Here is a 24,570-nt window from a genome sequence, read left to right as displayed (position 1 = left end):
GAAAACTAATTTGACTTCTTCCTCAGCAATGCACTTTTCAGCAAACAACGCACAGCAGAAAGACTGCTTTGTGATAGCCAGTACTAGCAGTATTTTCAGGTGGTGGTCTGTGGTAACACAAAGTGAGACCAAGAGTGGTGTCTCCTGCACACAAGGAAGCAGGAAAGCGAAAGGGCTGGCAGCATTCTTTTCCCAACTCATCAAGGAACTGTTGAAGTGCAGGGCTCAGTTGTTCAACCTTGATTAGAAAGAAGCTTCTAGAAAATGAAGTGTGATTTGCATGTATATTCTTTTCAAGGTGGAAGAGAGGAAAACTTCATTTCCCTAGTTGGAATTTTTTGGTGTATGAAAGATTATGGGGAAAAGCTTTCCAAAGGCTGTGAGAAGACCTCAGTTTATATCTTGTAGATAGTCCATCTGGGCAGTGTGATTTTGTGTAACTCTTGATGGTGTACTTTTTATGTAATTCCAACTGCCATAACATATATAAGGACCTGTGATATTTTAGACACAGTTTTGTAACACCTAATGTGACCCCACGACTCCAGCACTGTTCCAATGACACTTTCTTTTCATGTAAATGTACAATGGATTTCTCTTTTATCATGCTTAAAAACACAGAAGTGGTCTGTTTTGTGGTTCAATCTGTTGAAAATTTTATGAGTAGGAAAAGTTGTTCTTAAATGTGTGAGAGAGACTTATTTGGGTGAAGATCCTTCAGTGGTGTTTGAAAATACGTTTGTTACAGAGGGTGAAATCAGGATCATGGTATATAAGAAGGCTCTTGGTACTTGACTATAGTTGGATGAGGTTTTGTATGCAGGAGGATATGCATCACATTATTCAAATGATGTTATAAGTTAGTCCTCGATACTTAAGGTAAGGATGTTTAAGCTAAAGTACACAGTAACGGATACTCTATCACCCTGTAGACTAGAACCAAAAGTATATCTGGATAGGAAAGGAAAATTTATTAAATTGGGGCAGTCTTCAGGCTTTTCTCAGTATATGTCTAAGAATGACCACGCCTATGTTGCACTTCTAATATTCACTTCACTTCTGAGAATGCTATTAGAGGCAAAAATGAAAGCAGGAGAATGGGTTTGAAGGAAGGAAGGAATAATTACCAGTATAGCTGTCAGACCAACCAAGAGGAATTTTCAGTTGGCTTGATGCCGGCGTGGTCAGCATGTTTGATGCTGAGTTTTGATAGTGGGAGAGGTTCTCAATGAAGAGCTGTGGTACACAGGCGCAGATGCTCGAGGTCTGGGGACCTGGCACTTCATGAGAGCTCCAGAGCCCTGAGGTGCCTAACTGCAACAACTGTCAAATTTCAGGGTAAGGCAAAAGGCTGCAAAGGTGGCTGTCTTGGCATTGTCATAGAAATACCTATTCTGTGGGGTTTTTTAATTCATGGAACTAAACATTACATGACCGTTAACACATAAATCTGAGGAAGTGTGGGGGGTGTTAAAGCATGTGATTAGTGATATAACTGTAAAGTCAACTTTAAAAGTTTTTTCTTTCTTTACTCTTCTTTCTGTAGAGCCCAGTGAAGATAAATCAGATCAGCCTGGATGAAAGTGGAGAACACATGGGTGTTTGCTCAGAAGATGGCAAGGTACAACAAATGCATTTATATATTTAATGAGGTAGCAGATAGTCCTCAGTATTACACTTGAGGTAATTGTGATACCTGTGGAGTTAATTCCTGCATTTAGCACCACTACTTTGACCATCCATTTTGAGAACTGAGCTCACCTTTGAATACTCAGAATTAAAGTCAAATATATTTTGCACAAATGTGCCGTAGGAAAAGTAATTACAAGAATGTCAATAATGTAACTGGTATTAAGCTGATTAACAGCTGTGGCAGGAGGACATGTCACCTTAATCATTACTGCTGTGCCAGTTATACTTCAGTGACTACTCTGCTGTTCCTGCAAGACAGTAGTTTAATGCCTTTCTGCTATAAATCCACAAAATTGGATTTTGTGGGCATGATTTCTGTGGGCTGGTGGTTTTCATTTTCACACACGTTATGAATGTTTCTCTTGAATTATAGAATCTTTTGATAAGCAATCATAGTTTATCAGAAGAATAAAGTGTCTTACAACAGCCACATTAAATAAATGTAAAATCAATATATGTACAGTTTCCTAAAAAACTGGCACCTACTTCCTTGACTGAGGACATATATCATTTGTGCAGTGTATAACTAACAATTATCAGTGCTTCTCTGGAATGTTGAGCTGTGACATTTAGTGGTTTTGGTGATTGATTTTTCACTTATAAGAATGTCTTTTTTGTTTTTAAGTCGATGGCAGTCTTTTCTAATGTTGGTTTGCAATGATAAAATTCTAATGCACAGGATGCATTTAAGCTTTTTTAATATAATGCTCATATACAAATGCAGTGCATTAAAAATAATTTAAGTAATTTCTCAATATCCATCTGATTTACTGAGGAGAACATTTCTTACAGAGTAGACGTGGGGAGGAGGAATGTTGGTGATCCTAATGGATGCATCCCATTTAAAAATTGGATTTTGCAGTAAGCAAAATGGGGAAGCAACCCCTTTAGACTGTATGCACTTAGGTTTTTTCCTTCCAAATAGGTGGTATTTTTCCTCAACAGGCAGGCAGCCAGTTTATGTATCCAAGCCTTTTGTTTCTCAGAGATATCTTGATGTCAGTATCTTGACACGGTAATTGGGATACTAGTGCCTATCAAAGTGGGTTGTAGAATTTTACAGCCTCTCAGAAACACAGCAAGAGTGTCCTAATTGTCTAAGCAAGATAAGGGAAGGGTCAGTAATTGTGCAAGGTAATAAAATGTTGAGTTAACATTCTTGGTTTGGGTGTTTTGAATGGTGAGGGGAAGCAAGCACTTGCTGTAAAGGGCTCCTCAGATGTGACTGTGCATTACTGACTCAAAATATGTATGCTGCAGTGAGACTACAAGCCAAGCACATTTCTCATGTATTAAATTAATATTAAAAATACATATTTGATTTCAGAAATGTTCAAAAACCCATAATCCCTACTCTGGTGTGGCTGTATTTGAAGACTCCAATACTTTAAATGGTGAATCTGTGTTCATTTAGTGAAATAGCTATTGTGGATCCAGTAGGTGACATTACATGCTATACAAGGCAGTCTAAACTGTGGTCCCCAAGCCAGGGCTAATTTTAGTAATGTTTTTGATGCAGACCTGGAGCATCACAATTACAATATTAATCATATCTGCGTTTTGTAGAGTCCAGAGATGCACCACCACACTGAAAAGCTCATCTGGAGATTTGAAAGATCTGGGTGTTTTGGAAGGTAGACTTTTCACCTGACCCAGAAAAGTGTGTGTCTGTGATAGAGCCCACCCCTAAAATGGGTGAAAGCACATAGTTGTATATTGTGCTACTATATAAGAAAATGACAGAAATTCCTGGCCAGATAACAAAGCACTGCTAGGTTCTGGGTCATAACAAAAGTGTAACTTTACCCTCTTTCCTTACTACAGTGGAAGTCTTCATATTGTAAGAACGTAAAACTCTTGTGCAAGTGGTTGCAAAGTTGTCATTAACTCAGATACAAGAAGGATTTCACTAGTTTTACTTACTGAAAAAAAGGAACAAGGAAAAGCAAAACAGCTTCGTTTTCTTAAATCAGTTTTAAACAAAAAAAGGGGTATGTTAAAAAGACTTGTGAATTTTGAGCCAGATGGGTTGAAGCAAGTTTTTTCTACCAATTAATGGAGATACGTTTTCTAGGCCACTGCAAAAGATTCTTGCAATAGGCAGGGGTGCATTTTCCCATATTAAAGTGGATCCAATATGAGGAAGGTGGAAACAATTTGTCATCTTGAATGAAAGGTTTTATGATCAGAACACCCTCCTTGTATCTGTTCTGCTCTCTGATGTATTTTATTTTACTACTTTTTACTTTCTTTTTCCACTCTCAAGCTAGATTTGGACCAGCTATGTTGACTGGGGGGGGGTAACCCTCTTATTGTTGTATGGCATCCAGACCTCATGTCAAAACACCTGTATGTCATACATGGCCTACAAGTGCTTTGAGAACCACTTGTGACTCTTCTCTACTGTACATTTGGTTCTTTGAAATCTTCCTTGCCAATGGACTCAACTGCAGCTGGTCACCACTGGCATGGAGAGGAACAGAAATTGAAACCACCACTTCAGTGTGGCTGCTGGGTGTTTAAATATCAGGTTATGAGAGGAGAGTTTTGATGCTGGAATAAATAAAGGGGAAGCAGGCTTGCAGCTTCAGAATTACGAAGTTACTTCAGGTTAGTTTTTTTGTCTACTTGTATGTTGTCTTGAAAAACCTGAATCTGACTCCCAATTTTGCTAAAGCTGTCTTATGTTGTTGCATAACAGTGATGTAATTTGCACTTTTATTGGCTTGTAACTTTTTTTATATGAAAAACATAAATTATATTGAAAGCCCATATGTTTACATGTTTTAGTGTCATGTTTAATGTCTGTAACAACATTTATGTTAAAAACCATGAAGTATTACATTGATAATTTTTGAAGAAGTGTGGCTTGTAGATAAAATGCGTCTATTTTCCTGCCTCTTGATCAGTGAAGGTTGACTGCATCTTCCACACGTGGAAGCAAAAAAACAGCTAAGATCGGATGCACTGAAGTGGTGGGTTCTATATATTTAAAGTCGGACAGGATTGGCAAAATGTAGTGGACTCCCATCATGAAATCCTTTTTGCAGGTACCCAAAAACATCATGAGCTGAGTGGGCATAGAAAGTAGAAATAGATAAATCCAGTATAAGTTGGTAATATCAAAAAAAATCACTTTCTCTCTGAAGAATGAAAGACATTAAGAAGTAATAAACTGTTATACAGTGTCCCTAGAGTAAACATGATAACATGTATTTTATGCTGAGTTGTTTCTGACTCTTTAGTTAACTGGCTCCATTTTGTTTTCATACTCTTAAAGGAATATCATATTGCCATGTTCGATGCAGTATTATGAAAATGTTGAAGGTACTGTTGCTAATGTTAATTTTGATTAATTTGTTTTAATCTGAGAGGGGTGTTTTGTTGTTTTTAAGGACTCTGCTTCAGTGGAATTTGCAGTGTTGCATTTTAACCATGTCTATTTCTTCCTCCTTTCTTCTCTCTGTCTTATTTTGTCCTTCCTCTGTTTCTTGTTTTCTTTAGTCTGTTGCATTGGATATGCAGTGCCAACTGATGAAAACAAAACCCCAGAAAACAAAATCCTCTAGACATCAGCCCGAAGGTTTTCTAGGCTTACAGTCAGGCCCAACTCAAATACAACCCTTTGGTTGGCTTACATAATCACAGCTTTGCGATACTTCTCACTGTCTGCAAATATTGATTTTTCTAATCCTTTGGAGCAGTAGCTCAGCCCTACACAGTGCATGCAGCAGTATTTTTAAAGTGTGTTGTTAGAGGCAGTATATTCGCTAATGAGTAATGGACAGAGCTGATAATGCTGCTTAGGAGATGTATCCAGGAGACAAGCTTGAAAGGGAGATGAGGTGGTTTGAGATGTTTTTAACTTCTCTCAGACTGCTGAACTTTGAGCCACACTGAGGATGGCTTAGTTCCTTGCTGATGGCTTAGTTCCTCATGTAGTTTACCTGAAGCCTCAATTTTTTTATTCTGTCTCCTGCACTGTCTGCAGGAATTTTGGGGGAACCTCACTTTTTGTGGCCCACTACTGGTATTTACAAGCTTTGTTCTGCAGCTCTTTGTCTAGTGGTTTGTTTTGTTTTGTTTTTTTAATTTCTTGTTACTATTTTTTAGTTTTCCCCTTGAAGGAAATCATGGTAGGGATGGAGAGAAAGAAATAAGGTTAAAAGCTCTCTTAGGCCTTTGAGTCCAACTTGTTGAACATGCAGAGCAGAGTTACTGAAAGGATTACCTTTTTAAGACTAAACCTGTCTAAGAACCTTCTAAAGTAGATTTGCTGTCAGATACAGTTTTCCACTGGCCACTCCATGGGATACTCTTTTCTTTTTTTTTTTTTTCTCCTCCTTTCTCCCACCAGTAGTGCACATCCCCACGGGGTAATTTTATTCCAACAGCTTCTGGCAGGCAGTGGAAACCTCTTAAAGTCATAATGAAAAAGCAAAGCAATTGTTAATCTTTGCGGAAATTGTAATTAGTAAATCAGTTACTAATTCCTGGCTGTAAGTCTTCAGCCCTGTTTTACTCTTAAGTTCCTTAGGAACTGAGTTGTCAGCTGTCTCATTTGAGAACTGGAGAAGGGAATGTTGCATGTTGGATGAAGAGACATGAGCCCAAAAGAGGGTTGTACTTACAAAAAGCTTGAGGAATCCTGTTCCGTAGTCATAGTATTGAAGTCTATTAAAATTTCTTAACACTTGATATCTCTTTACCTGTCCTGTAAGTAAAGGGAAGAAAACATTTAAAAATCCATTAATTCTCTTGACAGTAGGAACCTGTATTTGATTCTGGGGTTTTTTTGATGTTGAGCCTTCTTCAGATGGATTAATTCTGATGGCCTATGGTTACAATTTCAGTGCTGACTATTAAATGTACTGAGACATCAACACAGATGAGAAGGGAGGAATCTTCAGAGAAAGACATTTCCAGTGGTCATGGAATAATACAAAATAGCACTGAATACACTTGGGAGGAGGAGAGGATGCCAAGAAACATATGGGTCTTGTTTTTCAGGCTGGTTTTGCTTTATTGTCACAAATTTCTTTTTTCTTATGTAAACCCTGTATTGCTTGGAGGGGAAAAAATCCTACAGTTCTCTCTCAGAAAGGAAGAGTTTTTAATTTATCTTCCTCTGAATGTTATTATGTTGCTCTTACCTTACTTAGATCAGTATCTGTTAAACAGATTTGATCAGCCTAAAGCAAAAGGAGCTTGTAGTTTTTGCTGTGTTTGTAAAAAAAAAAAGAAAAGAAAAAGATTCAAGTAAGTACTTTGCACTGCTGCAAATATTTAGAGATAGGCCATAATAGAAGACCAAGATGTCTCAATTAACTCTGAATTGTTAAATATGACTTTTTTTTTTTCTTTAGGAAAAAGGATGTAACTTTCAAAATAATCTTCTAGTGGTTAGGGATCTACATTCACCTTTTAATTGTCAAGTGGTTATTAGGTAAATATTTTTTGGTTTTTTATGTACTTCTTTAGGTGCAGGTGTTTGGATTGTATTCAGCAGAAGAATTTCATGAAACATTTGACTGTCCTATTAAAGTAAGTGCTTGTTTTAATCATTAGTAATTGTGTTGTTGCCATCTTTAATAACAGAAAGGTCACATTGAATCTGAATGAGAGAGAGGAGTACTGGTTCCTTGTAATGTTATTCAAGTCACTAGAAAATAGTTATCTATCTCAATATAAAAGCTTTTGATCTGGTTAGGCAGGAAGAAAGCCAATCTTGGTTTCGCAAGAAGTATTATTGAGTTTTTCAAATAAAAAAGGCAAAGTGAAAGAGAAATTGTCCTGTTTCAGCTGTTACCTGTCTCAACGTATTTCCTTTTTTGTAGATTCTGTGATACAGATTCTGAGGGTTCTGCTAACCATGAGGTCAATATTTTGCAACCAATTCATATCTGTTAAACCTACCTCAGGATAAGGCAGTGGGTGGCGATGCTGATGTACCCTGTCTCAAGGGAAAATTTCAGTTATACTCTGTGAGAGAGACGTGGGGCTGCCTGGATGTTGAAAAAGCACCTCTAGGAGGTGTATGGGAAGATCTAGCGCTTTTTTTAACAAGAAATGTTTCTTGCAGGAGGAAAGGTGGTGTGGGCAAATGATTGCATTTTGCTGCTTGGGGTCTTCTGTGTTGCAGCTGCTCTTATAGGGTGAAAAGAGGAATGAGGTCATTAAGTTTTTACACATCACATGCAACTCACCTCCTCAGGCCGTATGGCTCTTACAGCTGGATCTCCCACACTTGACACGTAACACATAAGGCAAAGAGGCTGTTTAAGGCATGTTGATGCAACACGAGGTTGTCCTGCGACCTGGCTGAGGTCTGTGTGCCATCTAGGCAGGCCCTCAAACCCTTGCTTGTGGCAGTCCTGTGCTGCACTGTCCTAAATCTGCTGCCTGCAGTGCAAAAAAAAACCCTAGGTGTTTGGTGTAACTAGCCCTTAGTGTCAGGCGTGTGACTTGTCACATGCCATGTAATACGAAGTATTTTCTTCTTTTCTAGGAAAAAGGAATCTCTGAAACAACTAAGCTCTACTTCAGAGAACTAACTCAGCTGTAATACTTGATACTTAGCAAAGGGTTATCTAGTTTAGAAAAAGTGATGTGGTGCTCCCTGTAAACTCTGACTTAAGCCACAATACTCTTTTTTTTGTTTGTTTGTTTTGTTTTTACTCCCTTCTTCCCCCCTTCCCCCCCCCCAGATTGTTGCTGTTCATCCTCATTTTGTAAGATCCCACTTCAAGCAATTTGTAACAGGAGGGAAAAAGGTAAGCAGTCATATTATAATGAATTTAGGCTGTCTTTAAACAGTTTTTAAAAATAGCTCTCAGAAGGCTGTGTATGTGGTTTTTAACACCTAAAGCAAAGAATTATTTTACTTTATCTTTATGTACTGTATTCCAAAACATTCTGACTTAAGACTAATTCCAGGGGGCGAAAGGTGCAACATTTTTAATGTTAAAAACGTGTTGCAACATACTGAGCTTTAGAGTAGAAATACTTCTGTCTACACAGTCTGAAAAAAAGGTTTATTTGCATTTCCTAGGGCAGACTTTCTCCATTCATTTTAATTTGTTGAAGTGGGAGCAGAAATTAGATCTTAATACTGATCTTTTACAATGCATGTTGGTCTTGGTTGGCATTTTTCTTTTGCTTTACCTGTGGGTGATTTTTTTGGTTTGGTTTTTAGTTTTGGGTTTTTTTTAAAGTGGACAAATCCACTTATCTTCATCAGTTCTTCATGGTGTGAGGTTTTGTGGGTTTTTTTTGGTTTTAAAGTATTTCAGGGGAGCTATTGGTAGAGTAGAGCTCTCACTTTTTAAAGTACTTCTTTCTGTATAGTTAATGTCTTCTACCTGAGACAGTTGTTATTTTAAATGTGCATTAGGTGTGATTGGCGTAGCGTGCAATATTGACTTCCAGTTTACAGCTGTTTCCAAGTCATACAAGTATCTTGTATCACACTGCATATTTTCAGTCAAAATACTAAAAGTTTGATTTGGAACAGTTTCTTGAATTCATGGAATTTTCCTGTTGCCTTCTCTTATGAATTAAGGATGAACAATCCTCAGTTATAGATGCGTCACACCAAATGCCATGGCTCTTCCTTGCCAGCATGTAAGAAATACAGACTTCTAGTGCTGAATACAACTTAATTTTCATTAACAGTTCTATATGTTTCAAAGTGTAGTTGTGTTTTATTTTGCTTTAAGTGACGTGTATGATTGACAGCTTTTGCTGGCTGGTCGAAGTTGGTGTTGTCCTTAAAATAATGCACAGTCAGTGTATGTCTTTGTCAGCCACCAGTTTGTGAAGCTTTTTAGTGCTGATAAAAGGGGTATGGAAAGAGAGAAGCAGGGAATTAATAGAACAGGGCTCCGTCAGGTGGTAAAAGAGCTTGCATTCACCTGATGCCGAACAGAAAAAAACATCAGGGAGTTAACACATTCTCTTTGGTTATCTTTGATTACTTGACAGGTTGTTTTATATTCTGTCCTCTGGGGAATGGTATACTTTTCTTAATGCATTCATTTTTTGCTGAGGAACTTTCCTCTTCAGGAAAACTTTAATTGACATCTTAACATAAGGTATTTAGCATGGAAATAAATGTCCCTTGACACCTGTAATTTGATTTTATTGATACATAAAATCAACAAATAAAACCTCTTAGCCTTGTGGTAGAAACCCTTCCCTTTTCTCCAAGAGGAGCATGTATGCTTGTATAAAGGCAACAACAAAAGACTCTGAGAAAATTTAGAAAGTTAAATTCCACTTACTTATTTGTCAGAGATTTTTTTTTCTTTTTCTGAAAATAAAAAGGCTTGGAAAAACATCCCTGCTTTTTATTTACACCTCTCCTTAAGTGTAAAACCGAAGAGCTCTATGGGGCCAGCAGGCAACAGGAACTTGGTCAAGGAGAGTAAGGAGAAGCAGGCTGAAGGGTGTACCACCTCGGGCTGCGGACCTTGCATCTCTCTCCTTCTGTCTGGAGATTGTCCCTCTGTGTAGCTGGGTGAGCTCCTTCCAGGGCAGGGGCTGGGGGCTGCTGAGGTCTCTGCTTTTATCCTTTGCAAGGACCCAGCATCTCCACAGCTGATAGCTGGCAGTGGTGGGAGGCCTGCTGCCTGTCTTCCCTGCCCACACCAAGGCAGAGGTAGCAGTAAGCATAGAGGTAAGACTATCCTCATTTTCGATCAAGCTTAAGAGAGAAGCTTTGCTTGAAGCCCTCATGCTATGATCCTTACCTGAGCTGCATTCAGAAACGTAGTGTGAAGTGTGTGAACTCGTCGTTTAAAGGGTTGTGGGGGTGTGTCTTTTGTTGTTGTTGTTGTTCTGTGAGATGGTGACATAATATGTATTCACATTTGAAAATGTTAGGGTTTTTTAAAAATTGTTTGCTAAAATAATCTGAGCAAATAAAAAGACCCAGAAAGAAATTTGGTAACTTCCTCAAACTCCTCTGGTTGCATTGCGAACATTGTTGTCTTGGAATGAGAAGGATGTTCTTGATTTCCTACTTGAATTTCATGCTGATTTTGGTTTACAGTGAAACAAAATAAAGAAGTCAAACAGCACATGTACACAGGAAGCAAAATCTTGCCACCCTGACCTTCGTACTGGTTTGTCTCATCTCAGAAAACCACTTTTAAGATCTACTTAAATTTATTAATTTTATAGCAAGCATCTGCCTCAGTAGGGCCTTTAATGAATAGGGTTCAGGGCCTATAACTGTAAATTACCACCTCCTTAATTTTTTGAGAAATAAGCAGTTCTTCATGACAATATAAAATGTATAAAAAATACACTTTTCAGTTCAAAGACCCACTGCAGAGCATTCTGCAAATGTTCAAGGTGAGCAAGTCTCTTAGAATAAAAAAAATTTAAAAAAAAAGTGGGGGAGGAGGGCAGGGGGGGAAGCTAAGGGACATGCTTCAGGGATGCACAGTGCAGGTCCTCGGCTTCCAACACAGGTGGATGTTTGGAACCTGGGTGAATTTTTGTGTGATGCTGAGATTTGCCATGTCTTCGAAGCTCAGCCTGACCTAATGCTGATTTAAGAGCAGTGCTCCCTGGACTAACTGTTTAAATCACTGCAGATTGTTGGACACTTAGTATCACCATGCATATATTTATACAGTTGCTTAACTAGGCATATACTAGAGTTCTTTAAGAGTGGCTTTGTTTTTTCTCTAAATTGTATTATGAACTAAATAACCAATTTAAATTGTTTTAAAAACTACTGCTTTAGTAAACAAAGTAAAGTACTTACATTAAGCTTGGGATGATATCATTACCTTCTGTTTTGGGCTGGAAAAGCTTTTTTCACCATTGGTTTTTTTTTTTTTTTTTTCAATGAATGAATGTTATCTGTGCCTAGAAACAGGGCAGGTACTGTGGAAATGACACGACTGCAGTGAGAAGCAATAGGTACCATACTAAATAGAGGCGCTTCCCTGCTCCCTGCCCCCTTTATCTCTTGCAATTAACTACAGCACCATTGTGATGACTTGGCAGATGATGGTAACCCTGAAATAATAATATTGTATATTGTAAATAACAGGGCATTCCTGTCCAGAGCAGACAGTAGAGCTTCAAGGCAAGGGAAAAGACAAATACTGTGCTGTTGAAGGCCATAACCTTCTACCTTTTAAAAAAGGGTCTAATCTTAAAAAATAACAGGGTAAAAGCCAACGAAATGAAGGTGGTAAAACTGAAAACAAAGTGTTCTTTATTTAACTGTTAGAGTGCTGGTCCTTCCCAGCACATGAACTAAATGATCATTATTGCAATGTCCAAGTATCTGTTATATCCAAAGGGTTAAGGAGGCAGAGGCAGAACTAACAAAGAGACAAGACTGAAGGATATTTCAGTTCCAAAGTCAAGGTATCAGCTCCTGCACCTTATGTAAAGATAACTTAGGAGAGCAGGACAACTTGAGATTTCTTTCTTGGCAGAGGCATTGATGAGACTCCCTGTTTCATGTTTTGATTAACATCAATAACCAGACACAAAGGTTTTTGTAGTAAAGTTGCTAGGAGAGCGAATCCTCTGGAGTGATCGAGAGTCACTCTGCTGAATGTGTGCTAATGAAGGTTTTTTGGAGGGTTCTCTACCCAGCGTGGTAGTGGGGAACCAGCACTATTAAGCAAATGAATTCTGAAGCTAGTGTGGGAGTATGGTATTCAGTATCTTAAAGGATTGGGCCTCTTCCTTTGCCTAGGACATGCATTTTGTATAATAAGTGTTGATTTGAGCATCCTGTCTGAAACACTGTTCAAGGGCTTGGGAACCAAGATAAAACTGAAAATTTCCCCCATGACCGTCAGCAGTCACATCTTTCTATCGATCTGTGTCTATATCCACATAATACATTTATATTTTATATATACATGATGGAAATAGATACAAAACCATATTTCTAATGGTGCTTGTATTTCTTTTGCTTGAGAAGATACACTATAAGAACTGGTTTTCAAATGCAGATGTGTCTGGATATGTTTGTCCTGTTTATCCTCCCAGAGTTAGCATCGAAGCATATCAGTGCCCATGCTCTCTTTCTTTTGTGTTATAAAAGCAGAGAACTCTGTGTTACCCGAGACAAATTCCTCAGTATTTAAAAAAATCTGAAATACTACTTCAGTGTTGACACCGTGGGTCTAGCCCAGGATTCTTCCTGCCTGAGACACAAACCAAGACAATATAAATTCCTTTCCACTCCAGGTGAAGCAACGTCATAGAGAAAGGGTAGTGATTGTGAACACTGCACAAGTGGGAAGAGAAATAATATTCTTGGACATCTGCAGCTGCTGTTATGGGTAGTGGAATTTGTATGTTGAAGTCAAGTCTGCTAGGGAATGTCTCAGGTTTGGGGTTTTTTTTTTTAATTGTCTGCTTTATAGTGTCAGCAGATGCACTTTGCTTTGTGAGTAAGTAGATGACCTTTACCTCTGAACCCTATGATATGTACTTCATAATAACTGGTTGGACTGCTTTGACAAATTATTAAATTGTCAGGATGCTGTTTGCAGCACAGTCCATTTTTAGAAAGCAGATAGTCAGCTGTTTGGCATTATGTTGGGTAGAAGAGTGCCAGACAAGAAAGGCAGATTGCTTTGTAAGCTATAAAATGTCAGTCAGTAAATACTCAAAGGTCTGGTTTAAGTGAAGAAAGAATAAATACTATGGCAATTTCTGTCCATGCATTGGATAATTTACCGTAAGCAGGTAATAAACTGTAGCAGCAAGCAAGCCACAATAATACAGGTCTGTGATCTGCCCGGATGTATCCCATATTATTGAGCAGATGAGACTTTGATATGCAGTGATGTTCTTTTTGCTTAATGAGCAGATTATTTGGCTTACATTTCTTCTTTATTATTATTTGGATGTGCATTTGATCTTTATCACGAAAAACAAAGCAATGTGCTGTAATGAACAAATTTGGTTTGTGTAGAGAGATAATGGACCCTAGTCCTGTGTGTGTGTAATCTATAGTTGTGTGTTTTGCAAATGTTTGTGTAGAAAACTTTTTTCGTTGCCTGAGGTGACAAGCAAAGAGGATCTAAATATATGAAATGTGTGAGAGCTTGTGTGTCTGCCTGCAAGGCTGCAGGACTTGCTTTCCAAGGTGTTAGTTCTGTAGCTCTTTGTGAATAGGAAGCAGCTGAAATCTAGCAGTTGAGTTATTAAAAGTACAGCCTAATAAAACTCCTATGGCATATGTTTGTATTAAAAAATCTCAAAATTTCTAGATTCTTTGTCCATGAACTACAGCAGCAGCTCCTGTTTCGTATCTCACCATTGCCATCACTTACCTCCCAAAGCTGCTGTTGTCTGCCTCTGCTTGATTTCCCTTGACTGCACCTCCTGCCCTCCTCTCCATCCACACCCCAGCTCCTTAGACAACAGTGTTTTGTGACGGTATTTTGAAAACTCATCTTCACTTGAAAATTTGAGGTTTACATTATTCTCTGCCTCGTTTGAGCTCATCCAGTCCATCACTGTTTCAAACAGAAGTGATAATTTTTTATTGTTGCTATATATTTTTCTAGGGATGCACGATTAAACAGTAAGTCTTCATGTGGCATGCTGTTCTGTGTTACTCTCAGATATCTGTTAATCTTGGCTGTGCCTGTAAATGTTGGGTTTATGCTGAAAACAATAAATATCTGTAATGATCACTTGTAACCATGGCAGTAGCGTTTTAAGTTTTTGTGATCTTCCATGGATGAGGGAAGAGTTGGTGACAGAGGTGCTGAAAACCAGAACAAATACCACAGGTAGGCACATCATCACACTCAGGCAAGGAAAATACAGGGAGATTTTTTCTAGTTTTTATTTTGTGAAATAAAAACTAATCCAATAACGCTGTAATAGGGAAGGGAAGGGAAGGGTGGCTCTTCAGTTACAAACCGAAGTCTCAGCCTTTTTCTTCTGTAAAACTCCTCCAGATCTTTACAGAGAAGGTGCTAAGTCGAATTAAAGTAATGATGCTGTGCATAATGCTTCAGCAAAAGTATGTTTCGTTTGAAACTTTTCACAGTGTGAGAACAGACATCTTTTATTTCAGTGTTTTGAAGGTGGTATTTGGTAGTGGGATGAAATTGAATTACTTCATCGTATTGATACTACCAAAGCTGTAATCATTAGCCTCTTTGTTCAGAGGATTGAGAATTCCTGTACATAGTTTAAAGACCAGGATTGCATGTAATTAGTGTTAATGCTAATTGCATGAGAGGCTCTGTTAAATCCAAGCACTAGTCTGTTCTCTTCAGCGGATGAACTCTAAAACAGAGTTTTGAGCTCTTTTTGGAGGAGATTAATCCTCTTGGTAATGAACAATACAGAGAGATGTATTCATTAATCCAAGAGAATTATATCTACTTTTATTTAAAACCAAAATGTGTCCTACACCATCCTCTTGTCTCATGCATTCCAGTGTGTCATTTTTCTTAATGATCCAGTGGATCTTAATCATAAGCAATTAAGAAGACTCACAAAATTATTAGGGAACTATTAGAAGATTGCAGTGTACTATGAAGAAGCGTGGCTGGGGACCCTTGAAGTCAAAGTTTAGTTTAGTTATGTTACAGTACTGGATGCTGGCAATGTGTTCTGAGCACTACTGTGCTGTAACAAAGGACTAGAAAGATTTAACAGAACAAATCAAAAAGGGGAAAATATAGACTGTATTGCAGCAAATGCAAGAAAGTGATTTTTGTGTCTGCTGTTGAAATATAAGTACTGTGAATGCTGACTGCCAAACTATGGGATTTATGGGAAATAAAACCCTAAAATATTTTTCCCCAACCAAAAAGAGAGGGAAGTGGTAGGAGGACCCCCTCCAGAAACAGTGAAAATTTTTTATGCGTCTAGCTGCTCTTGAAGTTTTAAATGGCTTTCAGGTGTGATAAACATTTCAGTGTGAAGACAGAAAGGAAGACTTACTTTGAGAGAGATGCATTCAGTGGATAGCAGTTCAAAAATACATAGCAAAGTTCAGTAACTCAGTTTCCAGGTGTCATTGCTGTAAGTAGTAATAAATAAATCACGTTATGTATATCAGTAAAAGGCAGATATTTGCATTGCATATAAATTCATAAAGCACGTTTTGAAATAAAGTTATTTTTTTGAAGCTACAATGTTGAGTGTCCTTTGACTTCAGTGGTGGACCTATTGCACTTGCTGATACGAAACAGGGAATTCTGGGTGCTGCAGAGATTCAGATTCTCTTTACATCTTTATTACATGCAATATCAGACTGTTGTTTTCTACTGCCTTGGTCTGAGAATTTAATTAATCATGTGGTTAGAGCTGGGCACAGACTGAAGCAGGATTTTTTTTTTCTCCTCACAAGTTCTTAGGTCATTTATTTTCTTTGCAGTTTCTTACTCAAGTAGAGTCATGAAAAAGCATGATGTTCACAAACCATGAACAGTAACAAAGTAGCTGCAAAGTGTCATTCCGAGCTCACTCTGGATCTGTGTGTAATAAATAAATCACGATTCAGTCACAAGCAGAAAAGTTCAGTTAATATAATGGGGATCAGCCACTTTTAACATTTCGTATTATCCATTTTCACAGCCTTGTCCAGTAGGTCCATGTGAAAGTACTATGTATTTTTCTGCTGTCTTTATTGGACAGTATTGAAAGAAGCATCCAAGTGACAATTCTTTGTCTGTCAAGCCTCTCCTTAGGAGTTTGTGAACTAGGAGAAAAGTAATTTTCAAATCTGGATCAGCACAGCACTTAATGTTTAATCACATCCTCAGCTTCTGAGTGGAGCTAATTAAGTGGAGCTAATTGGACTAAGGATTGCTCCTGTGTTTCACATCCACCTACCAGCCTGCAAATGGAAATCCCTCTGTATGGCACTGCCTTATGAGTGTAGATGTTACCTCTGCTTTCAGTGTCTTGCCTTGGTTGCTGTAAAATAGCATATTCTGTAAGAGTTTTTATTAGTTAGCATTTTTGTAGGTGGGGGAAAAATACCTGTAGACTGTCTATAAGGTGGGACTTCATGTGAGCTATGTGAAGGAGACACAGTCATTTTGGGTGGGTTCAAGTGGCAAGATGCACTTGGGTGAGAAATTTGATGTCTGCAGCGCACTTCATGCAAAAGTTTCTGATAGACTGGCCTAGCTGGTGAGGGCTTTAAACTTCTGGAGGAAATACTTGTCTTCTGGTGCCATCTTGTGGCTTTAGGTATGAAAGGCAGTCTCTCTAATTGCCGTTAAAATCCCTTATTTTGTTAAAAGATTTTATTTTAAAACTAGCGTCTTCTCATTTGACATATTTATGCAAATACAGGTGGTGGGAAACCACGTGTAAAAAAGCATGTACAGATGGATCTTAGGAAATATTAGAAACATAGGTTTTGGGCCCCTCACTACAAAAAGGCCATTGAATGACTCGAGCGTGTCCAGAGAAGGGCAACGGAGCTGGTGCAGGGTCTGGAGCACAGGTCATACGGGGAGCGGCTGGGGGAACTGGGGGGGTTTAGTCTGGAGAAGAGGAGGCTGAGGGGAGACCTCATGGCCCTCTGCAACTCCCTGACAGGAGGGTGCAGAGAGCTGGGGATGAGCTCCTTGAACCAAGGAACAAACAATAGGACAGGAGTTAATGGCCTTAAGTTGTGCCAGGAAAGGTCTAGACTGAATATTAGGAAGCATTTCTTTGCAGAAGGGGTTGTTGGGCATTGGAATGGGCTGCCCAGGGCAGGGGTGGAGTCCCCATCCCTGGAGGGGTTTAAGAGTCGGGTTGACCCAGCGCTGAGGGATCCGGCAGGGTTGGGAACGGTCAGTGTGAGGTTAATGGTTGGACTGGAGAAGCTTCAAGGTCTTTTCCAACCGAGATGATTCTGTGATTTAGGTTGTAGCACAGTCCTTGCAGGTAGCAATTCTTCACCTCTTAATGGTCATTGTGCACTTGTGTGAGTTTGGATTCAGGTTGTGCATGTGTCGGTACCTGGGTGTACTCATGCAAAAGTTGGCAGAACTGGTACTTTACGATCTTCATAGATGTTCGGCTTCTTACTTGCGTATCCCTCCAAGCGCTGCACTTCGCATCACTCAAAGGGATTCCATGTTACCATCCTATTAAATAACTTCCTGAAAACATATAGGAACCAGTAAAAGAGCTGCACTGTCGTGCAGACTGTCTGCATGTAGTCCGGTTTTACTTTGCTGCTGCAGAGCATTTCCTAACATCCCCTATGCATTTAGATATTCTAAATACCTGCCTTATTTGCAGAACCCAAGATTCCAAATCACACAAGTTCTACAATCAGCAGCACTTGTGGTACAGTGCAGTTTGCACGTGTGGGACTAACAGCATCTCTAGAGCCCCGTGGAAGGCCATTTAGTTCCACGTGGGACCAAGCAAAAGGATACAGGCTTGGGGTCTTCAAAAATTTGTTCTGACTACCTGCTTTTTTGGAGGGAAGAAGGAGCCTATCCCGAGATGAACGGATAGGTGTGAGGCAGCCTCATTTCTTTAACAGCTTTCTGAAGTGGTGTCATTAGTGCTGTAGGCTTAGGTTCTCAAATGCCTTAATTTCTTTTTCCTTAAAATGGAAATAGGTGTACTTACCACTCTTTGGAGAAACTTGATGGAAAGGCTGCTTATTAATATGAAAGTAACACAAGAGTCTCAGTGTATATGTACTATATGAAAATGGTTGTATTTTCTTTTTTGTTTTGTGATAGGTATATATTTTTGTTGCCCTTGAATCCAAGTAGGGGATAATGAAGCAAAAAATACCTCCCATCTTTACATACCGCACTGTGTCACGGAGATATTTCTTGTTGCATTTCTTCATAGTTGCTGTTATATGAGAGAGGCTGGATGAATAGATGGAAGCCTTCAGTTTTACATGAAGGGGAAGGAAATATAAGAAACGTAAAATGGAGAGGACACTTAATTGCTTGGGCCAATAATATGGTAAGTATTCAGCACTTCTGTTAATTGAACTAAAATACTGTCGCATTACACTGATATCTGAAATGTTTCAGTGTTAATTGCCAAAATATTCCATTGAAAAATGGTACATTTGAAGAATCCAGTATAAAAGGCAATGATGGATTGTGATTTAGATCCTATTTCTTCACAGACATTTCTTCTGGTGTTTCCTTCTGTCTAGTCAGTGTTCTCCGTATGATTGCCACTTCTGAAGAAATTAAGAAAAGTAGCTTTACATACCACTGTTGGGAATGGTCACTACTGTACACTGTGGTATAGCAGAATTTTGACCAGTGCAATTTATTGAAGCAAACTGTCCAAGGAAGGAAATGCTAATGTAACTCTTCTTTACATAAATAATAGAACATTGCCACCCCCAGAAAAAAACAAACAAACAAAAAAGCCCCCTCTGTTTGGATTTTGTAATTTGGACTGAAGTGACATTATTATATGCACTTATAATGTTGCAGATTATAAAAATTATAGTAATAATTTCTCATTTTGGTAGACCACTAGAGAAATCTAGACTTAGTAGAAAACTAAGTAGACTTAGTAGAAAATAGGCCCTTTTTGCTTTAAGTGTAATTCATATTTTAAAGGGAACCATTGCTTTCATGCTGAGTGTTGCATTTCACCTATCACTGTATATCTAATTGATGGGTCAGGGTCTGTGTTTGAAAGCTCAGCAGTGAGGGATATGTTTTTAAGTGTGTATCATGTCTGAATTCCAGTATTATTTTAAAATGTGGTGAAAGTACTTCTGACACATTAGCATTTTTCCTTCTACTGTTTTTTCCCTCCTGCAGGGAAGCTTTTATTAAAATATTTTAAAGTCATTGTTCTTTTATTCCATTCGAAACCAGTTTGATATGAAATTTTTAGAGGTGGACTTTTGTTTATTCACTCCCCTTTAATAACTACATTAGAATTAAAACTTCAATGTGCTTGATCAACATAACATTAGCTTTTTTGAAGGTTTTGTTCTTTCGAGCCATACAATTAAAATATGTATTCAATGTGAATCTGCTGGGAATGGATAGGACAGTTGAGGAGAGTTATCCCTAGAGATGATGTGCCACATCAGAACACAGAATACTAATAAAATGTTGAGAGCCATCTGTCAGAGACAAAAAGCCATGGTCAGGGCCTATCTTTCAATGAAAAATTAAATGACACTTGCCCTCCAAAAGATTAATATATTTGATTATTGGCCTTTCCCTCCCCCATTATCATTTTAAAAATTTCTCTGTCCTCTAGCAAGGTTTTGTGTTCTATTTTTTTCTTGCAAAGTCAGAGAAAATCTTTTATAGGTTGCTTCTTACTGTCTGTGTGTGGCTACTTAGTTTTTATTAAGCCTTTTTTTTTTAGCACGCTGTATGTGAGCTTTTTAGACATTGGATAGTCTGCAGTTGTTTAGGCAAGGTCTAATTCTGCTTGACAGATGCTCAGGTAACTCATGTTTGCTGCTGTGCCCTCTTCTCCTTCATCCATGGCCAAGAGTGTAATTTTACAAAGTGAGACAGCTGAGGACCAAATCCTTGGAGGCATTTGGCTGCCTACTGCCCATTTGTTCACGTTTTAGGCTCCTTCATGATAGGAAGTTTATGCTGGAAGTCCTTTCAGTTAGTGGTGCAAATGGCTATAAAGAATTTTACAGTACTGGTTTGAAAGGCACTTTAAACCTAAGGTGGTCTATCCCATATAGGATTTGCTACCTTGTAGAAAAACACACGGTGTGATATGCATCAAATTTCTTCGAAAATTATCCTTGAAAACAAAGTGGTAAGATTAGTAAAAGACAACTTTAATAAAATGCAGTTCTAGCAAGATTGCAAGTTTTATCACACAGTATAACCTTATGTTACCCAGAGATCTGGGCTTTGTACATTGAAGATGTTATGTGCAAGTTCTTTTCTGAAACCTTGATGGCTGTTAACCATGCCAATAGGAGTGTGTTCCATACTTGTGGTTCTTAAGTGACAAAGACCACTGAAAAAAACCCCAACCCACCCCCATAGCACTTACTGCTCCTTATTATTTAAATAAATAAATAAATAAGGGGGGGAAAAAAAGGGCAAAACCTTGCTTAGACCATGACCCTCATGTTTAGGTTCTTTGACTTACAAACACTTGAATCTGTACAGCTGGGGACATAGAAACTCGCAGTAGGAGGGGGAACAGAAACAGGCAGGGAAATCTTTTAAATCAGTTTTGTCATTAGAAAAATCCTAACATGGAATGGCATCCTGGACACTGACCTTTCAAGGTCCCTTCCATCCCCTCTTCTGTGATTATGAGCGTTGTTCCTTAAGCTCAGTGAGCAGAAAAGAAGTATCTACTAAAATGCTTTGTTTTATTTTCAGGACTGTCCTGGTTTCGGCTGATGGGACTTTTGTTTTTAAATCCAAAGAACAAGTTATTACTTCATATGAAATTAATCTCCATTTTGCTGTTGGAAAGGTTATAGCTCACCTTGTCCAAATAACATGGAAAAATCTAATTAATGGCTTTTGGTTTTTTTTTCCCCTCTTTCTGTCAAATGACTTTAATCTTCCTTTTTTAAAACTTTTTCTTCTTTTAGTATAGGAGATTCTCTGAGGAAGCAGTGAAAAATCACAGCATACAAAACAAGTATCATTTAAATATGCTTGATTTTCTGTTTTAAATAGTAGAAATGCATTCCTGGAGAGGTACAGATTGGCTTCATTTATCTTAATGAGCTGTTGCTTCACATCTTTACTTTTTCCAAGGTGGAACTTTCTGCTTCTCTCCAGGGGCTGTTGTGGAAGAGCTGAGATTTATTTTTTTTTATTTCTCCAGTAGTAGCACAAGCCCAAGAAGATGAACTGGTTCATGACTGGAGTTGATAATCTGCCCCTCGTTCACTTACTATATCTTTTCATTTGGCACGTGAATTAAAAATATCTAGCTTACTCTAGTCCTTCTGTCACCCCCTGGGTTAGATGGGTCTTTGCATCAACAGCTTTTTCTGTTGTCATGCTCAGCCCTACCCTTAAATTTATGACATAAACTGCTATGATGGCCTTAGCGTACAAAATAATACGAGAGGTGGTGAGTAGGTGTTTGTCACAGTGGGTAAAGTTCTCTTGTATTTAAACTTTCAGGGTGTGAAGATACTTGACGTGATCTCCAAGCAAAGAATTACCAATGTGCCTCGAGATGACATAAGCCTTCGCCCAGATATGTATCCCTGCAGCCTTTGCTGGAAGGATAATTTAACGCTGATTATTGGCTGGGGAAATTCAGTAAAGGTGCAATTACCTGTCTTTGTAATAAATGCTTGCTGTTATCACAGACAAACAGAGGATTATTTCTGGAAAGCAAAGACAATCGAAAAAAATAGAATTTGGTTTGACTACATGTGCAGAACTCCTGCTGCCATATAAATGTCATTGGTCTGACCCTCATGAGGAGGAGGAGTGATAGACACCCAACGGTCAGACAGATTTCTGTGTGTGAGCAAGCAGGCGAATGTAATCCTCAGGGACACTTCTCTCCTCTGTGCCTTGGAGAGATTTCCTCTTTTGAAAGCTTTTAGTCGGCTGTTGAATTCATTTCTTTTGATTAGCATTAAGGGAGAACAACTTACCATGAGGTATTTTCGGAGGGAATTGTTTTGGGGGCTGAGGAGGTTGTGACTGCTAAAACAGCCACATGATTTTGGTCAACCATGAAGAAAAAAAAAAAAGGGGGTGGAGAGGAGGGACAGGCTGCTTGGCGTTTTGTTCTGCTTTCAGCAGGGGACTGGCATTTTGAACTTGTGTGCTGCTGACTGATTATGATTTGCTCATACCAGCACCTGATAAAGAGTTTGTTACAAGCCTGTTAGCTGTTTTCTAATAACAAACTGCTACGTCCCTGCACAGTGGGAAATTAAAAGTGCTTGGTAGGAGTAGGTGGAAAGGGAGGGTAAAGTGACATAGATGAAGCGTAAAAAGCTTTTGGAACATTAAACTTGAGAGCTTTACAAATGAGGAGGTTTGTCCCAAGTTTGGCATCTGTCTTCCCTCTTGTATTGTGCATGCTTCACAATATTTGGGCATTTGCATTTCTTTCTATGTACGTACTCTCCTCTTGTTACTGAGATTTGCAATAGCATTTTCTTACTGAAATTGAAAGGTAATGAGACACAAAGTGTGAAAAGATACCGAAAACAAACTCACATATATGCTACTATGAAGAAATTATGGTGGGCAGATGTTTTCGGATTTCCCTTGTGTGACCCATCTTCCTCCTTCTCTCCCAGCATATTTATAAGGCTGTGGACTTAACAGCTGTAACTTTCCTGTCTGTTTTACTTCTTCATTGAGCCATTGTCAGTGTTTTACAGCGTGTGTTTTTCAAAATACAGAAAAGCATCTCCCAGAATGCCTCAATAAGAAAAGGAGTTTCTGGGAAATGCTAGTATCATTTTAGGAATCACCGTTTGTTCATCATAATGATCCAAATCTCTGTTTCCTAGATTTGCTCAGTAAAAGAACGGCATGCCAGTGAAATGCGTGACCTTCCAAACCGCTATGTGGAAATAGGTACGATTGTATGAATGTGCTCTTTTTCAAAATTATATAAGCTTAAAGGTCTGTTTTCACGTTCTAGCCTGAACAAAGCTGTTACTGTTCAGAGGCAACATGTAGTAACATAAATGTCTCCTCATTTTTAGTTGATAAGGTTGTTGTCCTGCATAGTCTTTTTTTTTTTTTTTTTTTTTTTTTTTGTAGAGAGTCTTAAATTCTATGATCATTTAAAATCAGAGATCCTTGTGTGAACAGTGGATGTCTTGACTTTCCCTTCATGCAGATTCTTACAGAGAACTTGGGTTTTTTGTCTTGGTTAGATGATGATCAGTGTAGTAGTAGGGAGAAAATAGATGTTAGTTTATTCGATTATTTGACCACACTGCTTTTAACTTTTCTCTTTTTAATCATCTCTTTGGTATAGCGCTAGAAAATTGATTTGATTTTCTTTTTGCTGCTTGTTTTGCTTCTGCGTTTTATGTTCTCCTTTGCTTTCTTGTCTACCTTAGATGACGTGAATAAATTTCCTTAATATTGATTAATGAAAAAAGTCTTGAGTAAATGTGTTTATTAAGTAAAACCTAAAGTGGAATTCAAAGGAAATTTGGGGAGGAAGAAGAGATCTAAACAAAAAGTCACAACTGTCCCCAGAAGCTTCTCCTGGGGAAAGGAAATAATCTACTAAGAGATAGTGCTGGGAAGATAAACAGGCCCTCTGGGACTCTGAAGACTGGAGTGGACAACTGTTTGTAAACTTTGGTGCTTCCTTGTCTTGACTCTAATGAGGTGAGACTGTAGACAAGAACGTTCAAGCCAAATCCTGATTTGTCATGAGAATCATGCATGGCATAGGTGTATACTCTGCTTTCTGATTTCATGAAGGAACCGTTTTAAAACAGCTTTGGAAAATCAACTAGGAGACTTGTTAAACTCTGTAAGAACTCTGGAAACAGTGGCATGCCCAACAGTTAACTGAGACCTGAAAGCTCTTTGTTGTTTAAGATTACATAGTCTCAACAGAATAATTAACTGTGGATTTCTAGGGTATTTGAGATAATTTTGTCCAGAAGTTCAGTCTTGAGTTTTAGCCTAAGATCTTTTATATAATCTTCTGTACCTGTAAGTAGCTTTTAGAAAATAATTAAGTGGGGTTGTTTACATAGCGACAAATGAACAGAGGCAACTTCTATTTCAGCTATGATGTTTCTGTGTGGAGGGAGCTAGTTCTACCTGACTGTCTATTGGAATGTCATTTTAAAAAAAAAAAAAGAAGCTGTCATTAGACTAATTAGGTACAGACCTGAATGTTAGAGATTTTTGTGTGTAAGATGAACTTTTTCGTCTTATAGTTTTTAACCTAAAATCTTCTCTGTATTCT

The 24,570-nt window shown here is 38.4% G+C and overlaps 1 protein-coding gene across 1 annotated transcript in view; it reads left to right on the top strand.

Moving 5' to 3' along the window:
- Positions 1 to 24,570, top strand: part of VPS41 (VPS41, HOPS complex subunit) — a 110,104-nt gene that overhangs the window by 41,917 nt on the left and 43,617 nt on the right. The window contains exons 5-10 of the mRNA XM_026843885.1: positions 1,547 to 1,621; positions 7,174 to 7,236; positions 8,400 to 8,465; positions 18,520 to 18,639; positions 21,783 to 21,929; positions 23,141 to 23,207. Coding sequence (XP_026699686.1) covers positions 1,547 to 1,621; positions 7,174 to 7,236; positions 8,400 to 8,465; positions 18,520 to 18,639; positions 21,783 to 21,929; positions 23,141 to 23,207 — 538 coding nt within the window. The remainder of the gene's footprint in view (positions 1 to 1,546; positions 1,622 to 7,173; positions 7,237 to 8,399; positions 8,466 to 18,519; positions 18,640 to 21,782; positions 21,930 to 23,140; positions 23,208 to 24,570) is intronic.

The sequence above is a fragment of the Athene cunicularia genome (assembly GCF_003259725.1).
Source record: "Athene cunicularia isolate RWA chromosome 2 unlocalized genomic scaffold, athCun1 chr2_part2, whole genome shotgun sequence".
NCBI lineage: Eukaryota > Metazoa > Chordata > Aves > Strigiformes > Strigidae > Athene > Athene cunicularia.
This window is presented reverse-complemented; position numbering and strand designations above follow the sequence as displayed.